This window comes from Microtus pennsylvanicus, chromosome 14, assembly GCF_037038515.1.
Source record: "Microtus pennsylvanicus isolate mMicPen1 chromosome 14, mMicPen1.hap1, whole genome shotgun sequence".
Lineage (NCBI taxonomy): Eukaryota > Metazoa > Chordata > Mammalia > Rodentia > Cricetidae > Microtus > Microtus pennsylvanicus.
Window position 1 is genome coordinate 34,342,336 of NC_134592.1, and position 19,686 is coordinate 34,362,021.

The window sequence follows — 19,686 nt, forward strand, 5'->3', positions numbered from 1 at the left end:
TCGTCTTACTCAAATTTGAAAATCTTTGCTCACAGCATCCCCAACAGATGGTTCTCCATCCTCCAGTCGAACGCTGCCAAGGGTGGGGGAAATCAGTGGATATTATTCCTACTAATTTTCTTCTGCGCATCCATTCAATAAATCTACTGAGTATCTACTATATGCTAGACACTGATTTAGGCACTGGGGATACAGAAATATGATTTTAAAAAAAAAACCTCTAGCCCCTCTTAGAATTTGTTTTGTGTGTGTGTGTGTGTGTTTGTGGGGAAAAATATGTTTAGGACAAAGGTTCAGAGTAACCTCTCACAGCGTGTCAACCTGCGTCACTTCCACACAGAGTTTCACGCAAGCACCAGTTGGAGAGCGAATGAATGAAAAAAAGGTCACAGGAACTAGAGATGGCCTGTGCTGCCATCACTGAAAGGAAAAATAACTAGAAATCTGTTTGGCTGAAACCAGAAGAGCAGCATCCCTGTAAGGGAAGAGCACTCTAGTTCTATATATCCTTAGTATGAGCAAAACACGGCAAGCTTAGAGAGAACAACCAAAGGGGGAACTATCCTTATGTGAAAGAGAATGCTATCCTTGGCACTTCACAAAAGCATATGGGAGTCCCTGAGGGTGAGAGTCTTGCACAGCAAGGCTTCATTGCAGTCACGTGTAGGTCATGATGCAGCGGAAGTCCTTCTGGCCCAGGAAAATCCTTAATGGTTGAAATCCTCAAGAAGCATATGTAGTCAGATTATAGTGAGGGGACGAGCAGGCCTGCTTTTTGTCCTGCCCAGCTCCCGCATGGCTAGCTTTACACCTGAAATAACAACACACACATTGTATTCATTTATACACTGCTTGGCCCATTAGCTCTAGCCTCTTCTTGCTAACTCTCATATCTTGACTAACCAATTTCTAATAATCTGTATAATACCACAAGGTGGTGGCTTACCGGGAAAGATTCAGCATGTCTGACCTGGCAGCTGGCTCCATCGTGGCTGGCCTCACTTCCTTCTACCCAGCATCCTGTTCTGTTTACTCCACCTACCTAGTTTTCTGTCCTATCAAAGGGCCAAGGCCGTTTCTTTATTAACCTATGAAAGTAACACATAGACAGATGATATCTCCTCCATCATCAGATCCTGGTTTTCTTTCCCAAGATTCTCAAACTTAGCAGTATCTTGAAGATCAATGGAGGATCTTGATAAGAACACAAACATCTAGGCTCTAATCCTAGGAAGCCTAAAATTAGAGCGGAAGTAGAACCTAGACATCCACCCTTTTTGGGGATCCCAGGTTATTCTGACACACAGACATCTCTAGAATGTGGACTTCCTTCATCACCGTCTCCAGCTGAGGGAGGACGTGAAGATGTAGATTCCGTTAACCTAAGCAGAGGCCCAATCCTCCCAGGTCTCTGGCCCATTCTCCCTATTGGCGACTCCACAGATTTTCTGGATTTTGTAAGTTTAGTAAATTGTAGTATCTTCCAATCATGAGATGTTATAAGGAAAAAAGATATCCAAGTTTAACTACTTGGCTCCGATCAGTGGTTCTTCATTGAGAATAGTCACTCATCTAAATCTCAAACAAGAAGGATAGATTGCTCAGTAACCATTATCACTGGCTACTTTGGCAGAGCATCTAGATTTGGTTTCAAGCACCCACATGGAAGATCCAAACTGTCTATAACCCCAGTTTCAAGGAATCTGATGCTCTTTTCTACTCTTTATAGGTGCTTCGTGCATGTGGTTCATAGATACACGTGCAGACAAAACACTTACACACACAAAAATAAGTACATTTTTAAAAACTTAAGCAACAAACTCTTCTCTAAATTGAGTTGAAATCTCTCATGGAACTGCCAGAAAAGTGTGGATGTTGTGGCCATACACAAATAATCCCAGGGCAGTGTATATGATCTTCTGTGTGGATAACTCATTTCTGAAGTAGAGGAGGGAGGCGTCGCTAGGAAAGGCTTCCCAGAAGGAGTGGGATGTCTTGGACCCCAGTTTGCTATCCTACTTGTCCAACAAGCTTTCATTCCCTGGGGCTTAGAAGCCGACTTTGCAGTTGACATTCTGAGTTTCAAAGCTCAGATGTGTCACTTGCTTGGCTAATGGACCTCCTGTGAGCCCCCATATCTTCTTCTCTAGAACACAGAACAACGTCTGTCTCACTGTGGCACTGTGAGGTGTTAAACAGAAGACACGAAAGTGCCTAGCACGATGCCAGCCATCGAATGGGTTCTTAATGGAGGCTCAATTTTATTGTCATTCCCAAGTCTGTGCTTTGTATATAGTCTGAGTAGACTGAAGCTCTGCTCTGTCTATAGACTTTCTTTTCTTATGTGTGGGGTTTCCTTGAAAGTGTTGACAGGTTTCCATGGCATAGTCACATGGTTCAGGTGTCATTAAAACGTGTGAGGTTTAAGAGAAGGCAAAAGATGGCATTTGTATGAGACTGGAGGAGGAAGGACTGTGCAATATGACTCCCTGTGTCACTGTAAGATTGTCCACATTATTCTAAAGTTCTAATGCACTTCATCCGCTCCCATGTCACCACCTTAGAGCCACCTACCTGAGTGCTCAGGGCAGCACAGCAAGAGAAGGGCATCAATGACTTCCCAGGCTGTAACTGTATTCATCAGAAGATAAACTCTGCGAGTTATAACTCATTCATGGCTGTACCCCAATCAGCAGCACAGCGTCTCTCCCTAAATGGACAAGGAACAGTTGCTTACAAAATGGACTCAATCCAAGAGGCTTTTGGTAAATCCAGAATGAAAACTCTCCTTGACCTTGTCTCAGCCTCTTCTCCCTACCACCCTCCCGTGGCTTATTCTTTATCCTCTGAGCTCTGCTTGGGAATCTGAACTCCAAGCCTGGCTCTCCTACTGCTTGGGCTGATCTAACTTAAATATGTCCCTTCTGGATAATCAAAGCATCCTTGTGTCGAATAACTGTAAACACTGTCGAACCCAACCTGAGATTTAGGGATAATGCAGGTATTGCCCCTAAGAGCATCACGGACTTCTCAGGGTCTCCCACTCACTGAGACACAACTGTGAATCAATCTTGCCTCTTACTTTCAAATTCAAGGCTTACTATTTTGTTCCAAGCTGCCTTGGAACATGTAGGACCTGCAGGCTTGTGGGGGCGGTGGAGGGAAGCCTCTGTATCCAGGAGGACTCAACTTTATTCTCTCTGGGCTCTTGCTCAAACATGGGACCCAATATGATGTGTTCCTGACGCAGACTTCCAAAATTCAGGTGCCTACCATTCCCCTTAGTAACTGTGATGTTGGTCAAATGACTGAACCTTTCTGAGCTCGAATGTGCCATCTATAGAATGGATATGATCGTGCCTCCTTCCCTGGTAAGACAAGAAATAATGCAAGGAAAGCATTGAGCATCATCAGGTTTTCCTCCACGGATCCAGATTCTAATTGCATCAGTCGAACTACCAGAGCATCCCAAGTCACATCTGTCTGCCATGCCCCTTAGACAGAGCAGGGTGAGCATCTGAAGACACATCTGTCTGCCATACCTCTTAGACAGAGCAGGGAGTTGAGGACCTGCAAGGACTCTGCACAAACATCTCCTGAGGTGGGCAGAGGAAACCCAGGAAACTCTGCAGTGTGCTTGCATCCAGATGACATGTCAGAGCAAGCGCAGCCGGGCTGCATCTATAACTTTAATGTCAATTGGCTGTGACGCCTGTGCAGGGGCGCCTGGATTTAGAAGCAGAGCAGATAGACTCTACCGAGGCTGGTGACAGGCCCTAAACTCTGTTCCCATTGGAGAAAGTGGAGGGCGTAGCGGGAGGGAGAATTGCTCAGTCTGGCCTGGTGGCATTGTTTTATTAATGATCTGGACGAGCAGAGGAACAGTGATTTTAATTAAATTTGCCAGCAATATTAAAAGATGTCGGGAGCTACCGCTGAGGACACAGACACCTTGCAGAAGGCCCTGGGGAGTGAGGGGGAGTGAATTAGGAGAATAAGCTAGGAAGGAGACAGGAGGTCATGGACTAAGCCAGGACATGTGTTCTGCTGAAGGGATAGAAGGGAAGCAGGGGGTCACTCTGTGTGGAGTAAGCCATAGTCCCCTATTATCTGCAGCTGCTCTGTTCCCAAGCGTATTTTGAACTAATCTTCCTCTTCCAGTCTTTTCTTCCTTAGAGCTATCCTAAGCCTTTGGGGAAATGGATTTTTCTGAAACACAAATCAGACTGTGTTATTCTTCTGTTTAGAATCCCATCATTGGTTTTCCTTGTCTTAGGATCAAATTCCATCTTCTCAGCCTGCCATGGAAGACCTATAGTGAATGGACACGTCCCTGCCATCCGGCTTCTTCTGGCTTCTCTTTCCTGTGCTCTCTTTCCTGTCTCAAGTCGCCACGTCTTTGCCGGGGCTGTTCTCTTTGACTGGAAGGCTCTTCTTGCTTTCTTTATTTTCTTTCTTTCTTTTTAAAGCTCACTCATGCTTGAAGACCTATTTCAGGGATCATCTCCTTCAGAACTGCCTCCCTGAGTCCCACGCTGGCTCAGCGCCCTCCCCGAGTACCCGGAGCCTTCTGCCCTTGCCCCCACACTTTGTAGGGAAACTCTCTATTTTTGTGTCTCTTTCTCCTCCTACTCAAGTGTACCTTGGCGGGCAAACACTGCATCTCGTTTTTCATTTTACCCACTGGCATGTCGTGGCAAATCACAGGCATTTGTCAATATTTGTCAAGTTGAATGATGAGGAGAATATTCAGGTGGGTGACAGAAGCAGGCAGCCAGTGTAGCCCTGAGCCTGGGGACTCCGAAGCTCTGCCAAATGGCTAGTGTCTCCTCTGTGGGTACAACCACACAGTCACATTGATCCCGAGTCTGCATCAGACTGGGAGCTGACTGGAGCCATTCATGTTCTACAACAAAATGGGACCTTTTGGTAAAATCGAGTGAGTGGCTTAAAACTGTACGCTTTATGTCATATCCTTGTATATTTTGGCTCTATTAATGATTTCTTTTGGCTTAAACTTTGAGTAAATGATTGAAATAAGACATTTTCTCAAAAATATAAAAAAAGAAATAAAAATTTTACTAACTTCGTAGGGTTGTTATAAAAATTACTAATAACATGATGTGTGTAGTAAATGCTTAGCAATAGCAATTGCTGTTAATATCTTTTCCAAACTGAGCCCTATCGCTGGGTCTGGGTCTTTAAAAGGGTAAGGAGATACCCTGAAAGATTAGAATCTGCCTCAGTTTGTATTTGGGCCTGGAACAATGGCATTAAATAAAAAGACAATTGACTTTGTAAGTGGATTTGTCCCTTACAGTCTAACAACGCTGCAGCCAGAATCTATTTCTGGGGTTCGGAAGGCAGAAAGAGAAAGCAGGCACTCAGAGTTTCTTCCTTCAGCGCCAAACACTGGTGCGAGTGCTCCCTAGCCAGTCGCCTTTCTGCCTTTTCCTTTTATTCTTGCCTTCAGCTTGCCTGTTTTCTCAGCCTCCAAGTCTAGTCCCATGACAGGGCATTCCCCATGACAGCCTGGAGCCACAGTCTGTCTGCAGGACTGAGGAATAACAAAGACCATGGCTCTGCCCTGCTGAGCAGGACAACCACCTCCACGATGCCCCACGTCTGTGGATGGCTGCCCACTTGGGGATGCCACCTTCATTCACCCCATGGGCTCTTGATTAAAAAGCTGCTTCAGCTGGGCCCACCTCCATCTCTTCCTGTAAGGCGCCTATGAGAATCAACCAAGTCAGGAGTTTTCAAAGTGGAGGCTAGAAGGCAAGATCCTCCTTTGTCCGCAATTCTCAAGGGCAAATAAGTATCAGATTTGTGGATGGGGATCTCTCTGCACACCACAGCTCCAAGACCATTTTCCAAGCTTTGGATGTGATGCTGAACATTTTCAAGCACTCTGCTCCTGAACAGTTATCTCATGACCCCTTATCTTCCACGTGAAGTCAAGGACAAGGACCCCACGCCACTGTTATGGTGATGCTGCTCAGTTCCTGGATTAGTGTGGGCCCCAGCCTTGGGCTGCTGTTCTGGGCAATATGAAGGGAAGGTCATCTATAGCTCTCTGGAAAGAAGACCTTTGTAGTTAGAGTATAGGCTGCATATCTTTGTACTGGGGGGAATTTCTGTCAGTGAGTTTTAGGAATTTAAAGAGAGCCTACACAACCTCTAAAATTGACTCATGATTCATCTATGAGATCTTTATATATTTCCAAAGCAATTAACTATAATTTAGATCATAAAATAGTTTTTGAAGAAGGCTGATTGATCTCTCAGGAGGCTTTTTTTTTTTTGGTGACTACATTTATCCATTTCAAAAGTGCGCATTTGAGAAACCCTGCTAACACCTACTCAGGATTCCACAGTAAACAGGGGAGACCCAGCCCTTGCTCTTATGTGAGCACAGAGTAGTGGATAAGACATTAATCATCTAATACTAGAAAATAAACATACAATTTCAGAGCATTTGAAATGCCACAGAGAAAGACTCCAGTGGGAGGAGATAACAGAGAGCACTGACCATTTTAATCAGTCAAAGGACATTTGTTGTTGTTGTTTGAGAAAGTGATACTGGGTTGGTACAGAGTGTTGTTGGGATTGGAAGGTACAAAGAGGAAGCTCTCCTTCCAGGCATGAATAACGGCACGTGCAAAGGTCCTGAGGTAGATACTAGCTTGTATAACCAGGGAGAAATGAAGGAAGGGCATTGCTGAATTGTAGTGAGATAACAAGAGGATGAAGTGGGAAGATAATGAAGGATATAGCTCCCACGGGGCTTTTTTTTCTGGTCATAGTAGGGAATAAAGGATTTATACCAAAAGCAAGAAGAAACTACGGAAGATCTTCAGCTAAGGGGGAGTGAGACACTTAAATCTGTGGTTTTATGGGGGTGGGGGACGGGTGTTTGATGACTATGCTTGACTGGAACTATTGTTCAGTGGAAGGGTACTTGTCTAGCAGGTGTGGGGTCCTTGGTTCTCGTCCCAGAATCCCAATAGTACTGACCGAAGAGGAAAGCAGAATTGAGATTTATTCTCTGGCAAGAGTTGGAGTGGGGCTTTTCGTTAGAAGGTCACTGTAGCAGGTTCATCGGATAGGGGACAATGGTGGCTTGGACCTTGAGGGTGGTGGTGAAGACCGGAAAGAGAGCTAACAGGATTCAGTGCGGGACTGGACACAGAGCAGGAGGGAGAGGGTTGCTTGCGGACGAACACCTGTTACCTGCACAGATAACTGGGTAGGAGGGAGCGACGCTTTCAGAAGTGAGAACCACTGGAGAAAGAACAGCCTGTGTGGAAGATGAGGACCTCAACGCCTCTGAGGCGTTGAATAACTGGAAGCCCATGTCCACCCATTACTAACCACACTCCACAGGGTTTTAGCAGCGAGGGAGAAGTGGATGGCTTGCCTATAAAAACTCGGGCTTGGTTGTTTCCATTCCTGTTCTGTCTGAGTGAGCCAGAGAGCGGAAGGACTTACAGTCACAAATGAAGTTGCCTCCGTTGGAAACCCTGAGTGTCCTTCCAGTCTCTTCAACAGGGCCACCATGCAGTGCTTTGAGCCCAACAGATAAGGCCGTGTGCCTTCCCCAAATATGCTTCATGTCTTTACAGACGTGTTTATGAGAAACGTTCACATGTTTTATTAGTAACAATGTCTACTTATTGGCCCTCTCCATGTTTTCCCTCAGAATTCTGCCGCTGAATGATCCATAGCCTGTCTTGCGCATGGTTTGATAGGTGAGCCAGAGAGAGGCACAGTCGGAGGCACACTTTGCAGAGTTTCAGTTTAGCTCCGATGCAGACAGCGGTCACTATGAAATTAATTTTATTATTTTTACAAGGAGCCTCAAAAATCCCTGGCTGCCTCCAGAAGTTTTGTATTTGAGGAAGGAGCTTTTACCCACAAGAGCTCAATTACACACAGAACAAGGTGTTCTATCCCAGGGACCAGCCCATTAAAAACACACCTCAATTCAGCACATGCGCTTGCAAACCCGTGCTTTGCAAGGTTCTTGAGTATGGAAGCAAGGCAAAGAAGACTGAGATTTCTAGCAATGGTACAAGTGGGAAAAAAGACTCAGGGCACAAGGACCTCTTCGAAGTTTATTCTAGGGACAAGGGGAGCTACAACTCAGGACTAGGGGGTGTCATTTGGGTTTCCACTCCTAGCCTTGCCAGCTATTTCAAACCATTCTGCCACCGAGTCTCCACCAGATGGTTTTTGAGGCCAGAGAAGCTATTCGTGTCTTCCATTGACATCCAGTTTTCCAAGTGAGAGACAGCTCCGTATGTCAGTGCCATATGTCAATTGAGGTGAACCATCCATTTGTGTTGGTGGGAACCTGCCATTTGTTGACCCCATTTTTTCTCATGTCTTTTCCTGCCTCTCTGATTTTTCTTTCTAGGTCTCAGGCCTGTCAGGAGGACCATTGGTGCTGTGGTGGAGCAGGAAGCTAAGTCTTGTGTATGGCGTGGTTACGGTTGCAGCCTCTCACCTCTGCCTTCCTCCATTTTGGGCTGGTTACTTTTGTGCTCTTCCTGAATGGTCTTCGAGCAGAGGCCGGTGACTCGGGGGATGTGCCCAGTGCAGGCCAGAACAATGAGTCCTGTTCGGGGTCATCGGACTGCAAGGAGGGGGTCATCCTGCCAATCTGGTACCCAGAAAACCCTTCCCTTGGGGATAAGATTGCCAGGGTCATTGTCTATTTTGTGGCCCTGATATACATGTTTCTTGGGGTGTCTATCATTGCTGACCGCTTCATGGCGTCGATTGAAGTTATCACCTCCCAGGAGAGGGAAGTGACTATCAAAAAGCCCAATGGAGAGACCAGCACAACTACAATTAGGGTCTGGAATGAAACTGTTTCCAATTTGACCCTGATGGCCCTGGGCTCATCTGCTCCAGAGATTCTCTTGTCTCTGATTGAGGTGTGTGGTCACGGGTTCATTGCTGGTGACCTGGGACCATCCACCATCGTCGGCAGCGCGGCCTTCAACATGTTCATCATCATTGGCATATGCGTCTATGTGATCCCGGACGGGGAGACCCGGAAAATCAAGCACCTGCGAGTCTTCTTTGTCACTGCTGCTTGGAGCATCTTTGCCTATATCTGGCTCTACATGATCCTAGCAGTCTTCTCTCCTGGTGTGGTCCAGGTGTGGGAAGGCCTCCTTACCCTCTTCTTCTTTCCAGTGTGTGTCCTGCTGGCTTGGGCGGCAGATAAGCGGCTGCTCTTCTACAAATACATGCACAAAAAATACCGCACAGATAAACACCGAGGAATTATCATTGAGACAGAGGGCGAGCACCCTAAGGGCATTGAGATGGATGGGAAAATGATGAACTCTCACTTCCTAGATGGGAACCTGGTCCCCTTGGAAGGGAAGGAGGTAGATGAGTCTCGCAGGGAGATGATCCGGATTCTTAAGGATCTGAAACAAAAACACCCAGAGAAGGACTTAGATCAGCTGGTGGAGATGGCCAATTACTATGCCCTTTCCCACCAACAGAAGAGCCGCGCTTTCTACCGCATCCAAGCCACCCGCATGATGACAGGTGCAGGCAATATACTTAAGAAACATGCAGCGGAGCAGGCCAAGAAGACCGCCAGCATGAGCGAGGTGCACACGGATGAGCCCGAGGACTTTGCCTCCAAGGTCTTCTTCGACCCGTGTTCCTACCAGTGCCTGGAGAACTGTGGAGCTGTCCTCCTGACTGTGGTGAGGAAAGGAGGGGACGTGTCCAAGACCATGTATGTGGACTACAAAACAGAAGATGGTTCTGCCAATGCCGGGGCCGACTATGAGTTCACAGAGGGCACGGTGGTTCTGAAGCCAGGCGAGACCCAGAAGGAGTTCTCGGTGGGCATCATTGACGATGACATTTTCGAGGAGGACGAGCACTTCTTTGTGAGGCTGAGCAATGTCCGTGTGGAAGAGGAGCCGCTGGAGGAAGGGATGCCCCCAGCCATGCTCAATAGTCTTCCCTTGCCTCGGGCTGTCCTGGCCTCCCCTTGTGTGGCCACAGTGACCATCTTGGATGATGACCATGCAGGAATTTTCACTTTTGAATGTGATACCATTCACGTCAGTGAGAGCATTGGCGTCATGGAAGTCAAGGTTCTGAGGACATCAGGTGCCCGGGGCACAGTCATCGTCCCTTTTAGGACAGTAGAAGGGACAGCCAAGGGTGGTGGTGAGGACTTTGAGGATACGTATGGGGAGCTGGAGTTCAAGAATGATGAAACTGTGTAAGTAACCTTCCCATATTTCCTTCCCGCACAGCCCACCCTGCGCCGCCTCTCTCTGAACTTCCACACAACTCCTTCCATCGCTCTGTTATGTCTGTGTTAATTGCAAACTTTGCTTTCATCACAGGTATGCGGGATCAGCAGACACCACTGGACGGGGCCTGTGCCCAAGCCCCCCTTAAGTTTTCTCGTTCTAAATTGTTTCTAGACAAAGAGTCCTGTGGCAAGGTCTAAGCACACAGAACGTTCTGTCCATTAAAACTCAAGACGATGCATGGCAGAGGTGTGAGACAGTAGATGTTTATATGCGATCTTGGAGAATGCTAGCCAGCAAGCAAGAGCTGGGAAAGCACACAGGCTTCTCCCTCTTCTCTCTTCCGTACCAAGGGTTATGAGTTTGGAAACTTACTATTCTAGGACAATAATAGTCTGGTCATAATATCCTCAAGGAAATAATTGGCACTGGTTTATTTCTCCCCAGGACCACATTGCAGTTGTGCTACGTCGCCAGATTCCAGACACTCCCCTTTCCATTTAGAAATTGAGAAGCTGATTGAAACTTGGCAAGGTCTTTAAATATCCATAAGCTATTTTGTGGAACATGGCTTGTCTAACTTGAATGAGACAAGTTAATGACCAGAGTACTGGAAACGTCATGGAGAGGGAAAAGTCTTAGGGCCATTGTCTTTGCCTCTAGGTCCGGTATAAGCTTCAAATTCTGGCTAGACACTGAAGGAGACTTGTGAAAGAAACCACGTCTTCTGTGTGGTTTCACAGTCCAAGTCTCCCCTGCACTGTTTCTGCCCCATCCCTCCCATCAGAACCTGAGAGGCTGATCTTTTGTCGTCTCTCTTCACTGATCCTTCCTGAAAATGGGGCATTCTGAATCTCTGGTTGCACAGATACACTGAAAAAGTAAAAATTGGCTTTCTTAGCTTGCAGCAGGGTCAGCTTTTCAAGGAAGCTCATGAGGATACCAATGAGAAAGGTACCCTCCTCTGAGTACCTACTGTTCCACAGTAGGAGATGCTGTGGAGGAGAGATATCAAGGGGGATGGAAAACTGCTCCCAGAACCTGGGACTTCTATTCAGGAGAAATGGAATTATTCAGAAAGCAGAAGGAAAGGAAGGGAAGGGTCTCATGGAAAGGGGGATCAATGGTCCCAGGAAAGGTGTTCTTGGAGAATTTCTTCTTGGGTCTGCCTGTTGCGCAGCCATGGGACGACCTAAAAGGCTTCAATTCTGCTGGCAACAACTGGGTGGCCAAGAGATTCTTCTGTTGTGTTTCCCCGTCTTTTTTGACTTTGGACAAGTCACTTAGTAACTGAAAGAAACACTCATATAAAGTGTGACAATAATAATACCTTCCTTGTCTGGAGGCAGGGTTGGATTATCACACATGTCCTTCCAGCTCTAAGATCTTCTGAACCCAAATATAGGCATTGAATGTTGGTCATATTATCACTCGCTATAAGAATAGGGCAAGGGAAACTGACTCCTGAATTGTAATAGCTTTGAGAAGTTGGTTTGTCAGAACACTGTTGAGACTTTTTTACTAGGAAGGATAATCATTTGTTAACATAAGCAAAAACCTGTGCCTTCTGGAGAATACTAGCCATTTCTACATGATCTACGATCGTATTCATGCATACAAGGAAAACCAGGCTCTCACTGGGAAGATAAACTTTGTGAAGTTTCACACATTTCATGGTCTTGTTGGCATGTGTCCATTGTCAGACATTAGATGACATAAAATCCACACAGTTCCCTGTAGTTGGCTAGATTTGGGGGGGATTCGCAGTCAATATTTGTCTTTCAGTGTCATAGACAGTTAGTTTGGGGGAGATCAGAACTTTCAGAAATTGGTCCCTAATTTATTCATTCTCTTAATCATCAGTTATTCATCTAGGATCTCTGAGTATGACTCCACCTACTTAAAACTCCCCCCTCCCTCCCTCCCTTTCCCCCTTTCTCCCTCCTCTCTCCCTTTCTCTCCCTCCCTCTTTCTCTTTTCCTCCCTCCCCTCCTCCTCTTTCTCTCCCTCCCTCTCTCTCATTCCCTCTCTTCCTCTCTCTTTCCCTCCCTCCCTCTGCCCCATCCCTCTCCCCTCCTCTGCTATGTGCACATGCGTATGTGTGCCTTGGCTTTGGTAAACAAGTGTGTTTCTATCTATCCCTTTGCACTTTTGCCTCTGTACAGTTTGATCCTTTACTCTTTCTTTACTACAGAACAGCAAGCCCAAAGCATGTTACTCTATTGCCATACAGTCACCTGACCCATGGTGCTTTAAACTGTAATTTTATAACCAGAGGCAGCAGAGGTATGGAGTTGAGCAACCATGGACTCTGCATACTTTTGGTCAGAAGCCCAACTTCTCCACTGACTTAACCACACGAGTAAGAAACATTTTATTACCTATGATGTAACTCTCTCACTGATCAAATAGGAATGTCTTTCTTCCAGAACTTATTGGGATGTCTCGCGATGCTCTGGTTTCACGGTGTGTGTTCAGTAAGCAAGGCTGGTAGCAGCAGTGTGGTGAATGAACAGCATCTCCAGGAGACACTACTGAGGGGATCAGGTTACTGAAATCTCTGTATGACTGTAATTAATGCTCGTGCTAGACTCTGGTCACTGGGATGAGTCCTCGCTTGAATTTATGAAATAGTAGAACCAGACAGGGCCTTGCACCTTCTAAAGCACTTGCTCCTAAACATTATTATCAGAAGTACACATAGGGTAGAGCATTTCCTGTAAACCCATGATGGTGCTAGTCTCAACTTACAAGTAAAGACTATGAAGGCCCTGACCAAACCATGAGACCTAGAAATAAAAACAGCTTTTCAAATGACTTGCTTAATTGAGTCAAGAATGAGTACTTTCCAATTCCAACTTTCAAATCGCAACACAGCAACAACCCAACTCTTACTAAGGCTTCACTAATTGTAAAGTCATTCTGGGAACTGATTCTGACACCTTCAGGAACTTGGACAGAAGCTGAGTGATCTTTGGAATAATCCCTGTTTTGACTCCTTATCTTTTGAACCGTTGTTTGCCCAATAATTATCAAAACTGGCGATACTGGAACTTTTGCCTAGGTATCACCAAGCTCCAGGCAAGTCCATGCTCTCTCAGGAATACTGGAACCAAGGGGATGGCTCAGTGAGTAAGCATACCTGCTGTGCCTCTGTGAGAAACTGAGTTCGAATCCTCAGAACATGAAAGATGAGCACCTGTAATCCCAGGGCTCCTGTGGGGAGATGGAAGATGGAGACAGGAGAATCCCTGGGAGTTGGCAGGCCAGTTAACCTAGCATACACAGTAGAGAAACAATAATGAGATCCTGTCTCAGAAGGTAGAAGATGGCTGACAGCCAAGCTTGTCTTCTGAGTTCCACACGAGTGCTGTAGTGTGTGAACCCTTGCATTCACACACTAGAATGCTTGTGTGCACACACTAGATCCGTGATGTTTCTTATTTACTCCTTTAAGGGAGCATCGTGGTACGATGGAAAATCCCGAAGCCTGAAACCTGATAAATAGATATGGACCCAAGGCATAGTGATGTCATCTGCATGGGTTCTAGAGATTTTGTCGTTGCTGAAGCAATAGAAATAATATGATCTATCTATCTGTGAGATAATGTTAACTTCAAAATACAAATAGGAAAAAAAATGCACCCTTATCTCTCTGCCATCTCCTTCAGGTGCTCAGTCATTCAACAAACATTTACTAAATGTTTGGTATGTCTTAGTTCATTACTCAGCCCTGAGGATAGAGAAATAAGACAAGCTGGCCTTTCATCTCCCAAGGATCTTCCTCTCAGAGAGAAAGGACCAGTGTACACACACAAATATAGACACACAGGAGAACAGTATGTTTTGGAAGGAGTCAATAAAAAGGGGAGCAAGAGCTCCCTACCGTGTGTGAGAGACAAGCTCCTTGTGTGCCAGAGACACACTCAAGTGTTAAGGCACCTTCATTAAGGACATAGTAAGTGGGAGGGAAGGTGGTATGTGACTGACTTTCTCCTGTATTACAAGGAACCGTTGACATGTAACAGATACTGCTGACGTCTTCAGAATTATGGCTGCTGAGTCTACAGCAAACAGTAACAAAACCTCTTGGAGACAGGAGTTTCGCCTGCATGCTAATTTCACTCATTAAGCAAGTGACTGGCTTCTATATATCTCCAGCTCACAGCACGCGTCTTCAAAATAACAGGTTTTTGCAGCTCACAGACCTTTGGGGGGTCTCTGGAAATAGTCAAAGCCACAGATGTCAAATATGCAAATGGCAGGATCTACTCTAATTAAATAGCAGAGGCCTCCTGTAAGGAAGAACGCAGTATTGACTGTGTGGCATGTGTGTAACCCAAATTATATGCTGACGCTGGAAAGTATTTGACCTCTCATTTTACAAATTATAAAGATGAATTCAGAGGGTGAAAGTGATTTTTCTCAATATCACATTAGATATGATGGAAAGTCAGGCTTGGGAGAACATTAGAAGCTACCAATGTGAATGTCCCCTTCTATTTCAGACATCTCTGTTTTATTTTTATTCACCAGTAAAATGTTAAGTTTGGAAAGAATATGACAATTTGGATGTGAAAACTACCTTGGGAGTGCGAATCTTGGAATATTACGTGTCTAATGTCTTAACTAAGAATAATAATACAGCATGGACTATTTTTAATACCTTGGTTCACCTTGAGACTGTTTGGGAAGTAAGACCCTGTACCATTGGGTTTTATCCTTAATAAAGGTTTGTCTTCATTGGACTCTACTGACTCCAAAGGTCAAAGTTTCCTCTTTCACTCCTAAGAACAAAGGCAATTGATGCTTTCATAGAGCCAGGCTAGTTAGTGAGGCTCCTTCTTGACCTGATCTTTCCATCAAATTCCTAGGTGGTTTTGTATGGGTTAGACGTGTGCCTTTCTTTCTACCTTTGTATAGGCTTCCCCTGGCCCCATGAAGGAGGCAGGAGACTGATTATTCACGATGTTGTTTTCTTATTATTTTTTAATGAGAAATTAAACTATGCTTCCCAATCCAGTCTAAAGTCCTGGCAGAAAGCCAGTAGTATATACTTGATAGCCAAAGACAGACTACTTGATCTTCAAATACAGTAAGCACCACATATGTAGACTCTACGTCATTGAGGGACTTTTTGTAATAATCAAATGATTTGAGGATTTTGCTAACTAACATTGCATAAATATTCTCAAGTATCACACTAGTTATCATTCATACAAGTTATACTCTTACCTCTACCATCCACTGAGTATACATGGAAGAAGGAGAATAGAAAGGAACCAGCAGAAGTTTGGAGGAGGGGTGAGGAGGGGTGAGGAGGGGTGTGGAGGGGTGAGGAGGGGGATGGGTTGACAAATGTGGGCAAAATTATGTGATCTATTATGAGAACGTCACAATAAAACCCATTATTTTATTTGCTCATGTGAAAGAACTGACTTAAAACTTAAACTTTAAAGAAGGATTTAAAGCTAAAAAGTATTTATTCTGGAACATTCTGATAAGTGGATGCTAGTACAAGGTCAGCCATTGATGCCTTCCTTTGCTAAGTGTCAGCATGTGTGGGTACCTTCTGGAAAATCTGTCCTTGCATGCACCCAGTCCAGTTGCCATTTCGTGTCATGTGAAGTCCCCGAAGAAACACTCATTCATGATCCAGATGACACTGTAGTGAGCCCTTGAGCTGGTTCTCTCAAAATAGTGGCATCTTGGCAGCATCTTACTACTCCAAATATAAGAAGTCTGACTGTAGAATGGGCAATGAATGCCATCTCTCTCTAGTAGGCCAGTTCCTCCCAGACATTTTGGTCTAATTTCTCCTGTGTATCCCTTGTGACATTTCTTGAACCCACGGCTGGCTCTAACCTTTTCTTTCTGGGTTGTGGTGACTGAGAAGACGAGCTGTTAGCAGCATGGCAGCTACCTCAGCAGGACAGTCGCCCATTGCCTGGGCTGTAAACCTTCACATGTGTTCATTCTGCTTCCCTCTGCTCCATTAATCTGTATTTGTAGAGTATTTTCTCATGCTTGCTCTTTCCTATAAACATGCCCTGCTACAGCCTTTCTTGATTGATTGGATATGCTCCAGGGTCAGCGGCGCCTCTGCTGTGGTGTCCCTGCACTCAACATCTTCCTCCTGAGAGCCTTCAGTCCCTCTTCTCCTCTAATCTGATACCCCTCCCGGCATTCCTTTCATCCTCACTGTTGGCATCCCCACTAGGCTGTCCTCTGTCCTCTCTCTGATCTATGACTTTGAATAAGCAAGAAGAAGCTGGGAAAGTATCTCTTTAAAAGCCTGTCCCTTGGACAGCAACACTTTCTGCATGGTAGCACCAAGAAGATGGATGTCTCCCAGGAACCAAAGCCCCGTGATGGTGCTCTTTCCTCCTTCACCGTAATGAATTTGCTTGTCTCTGGGCAAGGCAGAGAGATTTAACCCTGAAGATCCAGCAGAGACGAGAGCTGGTATCAGAGAGCCACCTGGGACCGAGGCAACAAGGAGGGTTGCCTTCTTGTTCTGACGGATTTCCTCCTGAGTCAGTGTGGCCTTAGTCTCTCGGCATCTCTGTCCCTTGCCACCATGATTTCATTAATTTCTTCTGGTACACTATAGACCCTGACGACCACCGCTTCTCTCCAGGCATACTTGCAGCCTCTCCCCCAACCTGGAAAACTCTCCAGTCTTAAAGGTCAAATTCTCTGGAGGGAATTGATCTTTCTAGAAATCTGACCATATAAAAGGCCACTGGCTACCATGTGTTTGTAGTCAAGTCCTTCCTCCTCCTCTCGCCTTCCCACACCAACTAACCTTTCTAACTGGTTGATGGGGTGGAAACATGAAGTTGCCATGACAATTCCGTGAGTGACCTAAAGAGTTGTATTGATAGATGGTGGGCAACGTGACTTAGAAGGGAGTCTCTGGCAAGACAGGCCCCCTGTCCTCTCTAAACTAGCACAGAGTATAAGGTCTGACATGGGGCACCGATGCTACAATGGTCTATGCTATGACAGTTAGCTAGACGAATGCAAGCGCCCATACCTAAACAATGCATGTCACAGCCAGGATGAAGCATGCTGGAACAACAGAAAACATTCCCAGTGGGTGATGCTGAGTGGCACAAAATCTCAAAGCGACCAGGGTGATTGCTCTGTTCACTGATCTGCCCTCTCCAGGAGAGTAACATCATTGGATAATCTCCATTTTCAGTTGCATTATTTGGGACTGAGTCCCTTCCAAAGGCTCTTCTTAGGTTTGAGTATCCAAAGTAGCCTGTGTTCAAGACCAAGGTAGAAAGTTGTCATGCTTCTCCTAAGAGTCAAGTGACACTCCTTCAACCTCTTCCCCTCTACCTGATCCCTGCTGGACCAGTCGGATGACTGGATTCAGCGGGACCCAGCAGGAAAATCTTCATTATCCTAGGAGGTGCAGCTTGAGGCCTTTCCAGGAACTCCTGGGAGCTCTTCTCCATAAGTGGCACAGTGTGTGTTTCTATCAGGTGTCCAGGGCTGTGGAAGAAAATAAGACTCTCCATCAGTGTCAGGTCTGGGAAATGAGTAGCGGCTGTCGCAGGGGGCTGTGTTGAGAAGGATCTGTGAGATCATACCTGAACTCGGCTGTAGATATGAGATTAGGCTGCTTATCTGTCAGACCTATTACATGGGGTAGAAATAGAGAGACATTCATGAAACAGATGAAATAAGAGCTTACGTCTCCTTGAGATGTGTTAATGCAAACTGACTATTCTTTATTTTTTTATTTATTTAAAACATTTTAACTTTACATACTAGCCCCAATTCCCCCTCACTCCTCCTCTCCCAACCCCTCCCCTCCTCTTCCTCCCATCCCACCTCAGAGGAGGTAAGACCTTTCTTGGGAAGTCAACAAAGTCTGGTATACCAAATTGAGGCAGGACCAAGCCCTTCTCCCCTGTATTAAGGCTGAGCAATGTATCCCACCATAGGGAATGGGCTCCAAAAAACCAGTTGATACACCCAGGATAAATCCTGGTCCCACACCAGCCCCCCACAACAGCTCAAGCCCCATAACTGTCACCCACTTTCAGAGGGCTTAGTTTAGTCCTATGCAGGATCCCCAGCTCTCGGTCCAGGGTCCATGAGCTCCCACAAGCTCAGGTCAGCTGTCTCCATGGTTTTCACAGTCATGGTCTTGACTCCCACACATTGCTCATATGATCCCTCCTCTCTCTTTTTAACTGAACTCCGGAAGCTCAGCCCAGGGCTTGACTGTGGATCACTGCATCTGCTTCCATCAGTTATTACATGTAGGTGCTATGGTGACAATTAGGGTAAACACGAATTTGATTATAGAGGAAGGCCTGTCCAGGTACCCTCTCCACTATCGCTAAGGGTCTTAGCTGGGGTTATCCTTGTAGATCCTGGGAATTTACCTAGCCCCTGGTTTCTTCCTAACCCTACAATGGTTCCCTCTATCAAGATATCTTTTTCATTTCCCCCTGTCAATTCCTCTCCCAACTCAGTCATCTAAAGCCCTCATGTTTCCACCCCCCATTCCCTCCCCTTCTACCCTTCTCCCAATTTACCAGGAGATCTTAACTATTTCCCTTTTCTGGGGCCCTCCATGTGTATCGCTCTTAGGGTCTTCCTTTTTACATTGCTTCTCTGGAGTTATGGATTGTAACCTGGTTATCCCTTGCTTTACATCTAATATCCACTAATGAGGGAGTATATACCATGCTTGTCTTTCTGAGTCTGGATTTGAAAAAAAACCTACTCAGGATGTTTTTTTTCTAGTTCCATCCATTTGTCTGCAAATTTCAAGAGGTCATTGTTTTTTTGATAACTGGGTAATACTCCACTGTATAGATGTACCACATTTTCTTTATCTATCCTTCAGTTGAGGGGCATCTATGTGGTTTTCAGGTTCTATCTATTATAAATAATGCTGCTATGAACATAGTTGTGCAAATGTGTTTGTGGTGTGATTGTGTATCCTTTCAGTATATACCCAGGAGTGGTATCGCTGGGTCTTGAGGTAGATTGATTCTCAGTTTTCTGAGAAAACCACCATACTGATTTCCAGAGTGGCTGCACAAGTTTGTACTCTCATCAGCAGTCAAGGAGTGTTCCCTTTACTCCACATCCTCTCCAGCATAAGCTATCATCAATGCTTTTATCTTAGCCATTCAGACAGGTGTAAGATGGTATCTCAGAGTTGTTTTCATTTGCATTTCCCTGATGATTAAGGGTGTTGAACATTTCCTTAAATGCCTTTCAGCCATTTGAGATTCTTCTGCTGAGAGTTCTCTATTTTGGATCTGTACCTCATTTTTTAATTGGATTATTTGGAATTTTAATGTCTAGGTTCTTGAGTTCTTTGCATATTTTGGGGATCAGTCCTCTGTCAGAT

General features: G+C 45.4%; 1 protein-coding gene across 11 annotated transcripts in view; it reads left to right on the plus strand.

The window, feature by feature from the left end:
- Positions 1 to 19,686, plus strand: part of Slc8a3 (solute carrier family 8 member A3) — a 147,263-nt gene that overhangs the window by 9,386 nt on the left and 118,191 nt on the right. For all 11 annotated transcript variants that reach the window (XM_075947588.1, XM_075947582.1, XM_075947580.1 and 8 more), the window contains exon 2: positions 8,420 to 10,264. In XM_075947588.1, the coding sequence (XP_075803703.1) occupies positions 8,481 to 10,264 (1,784 nt within the window). In that variant the 5' untranslated portion in view covers positions 8,420 to 8,480. The remainder of the gene's footprint in view (positions 1 to 8,419; positions 10,265 to 19,686) is intronic.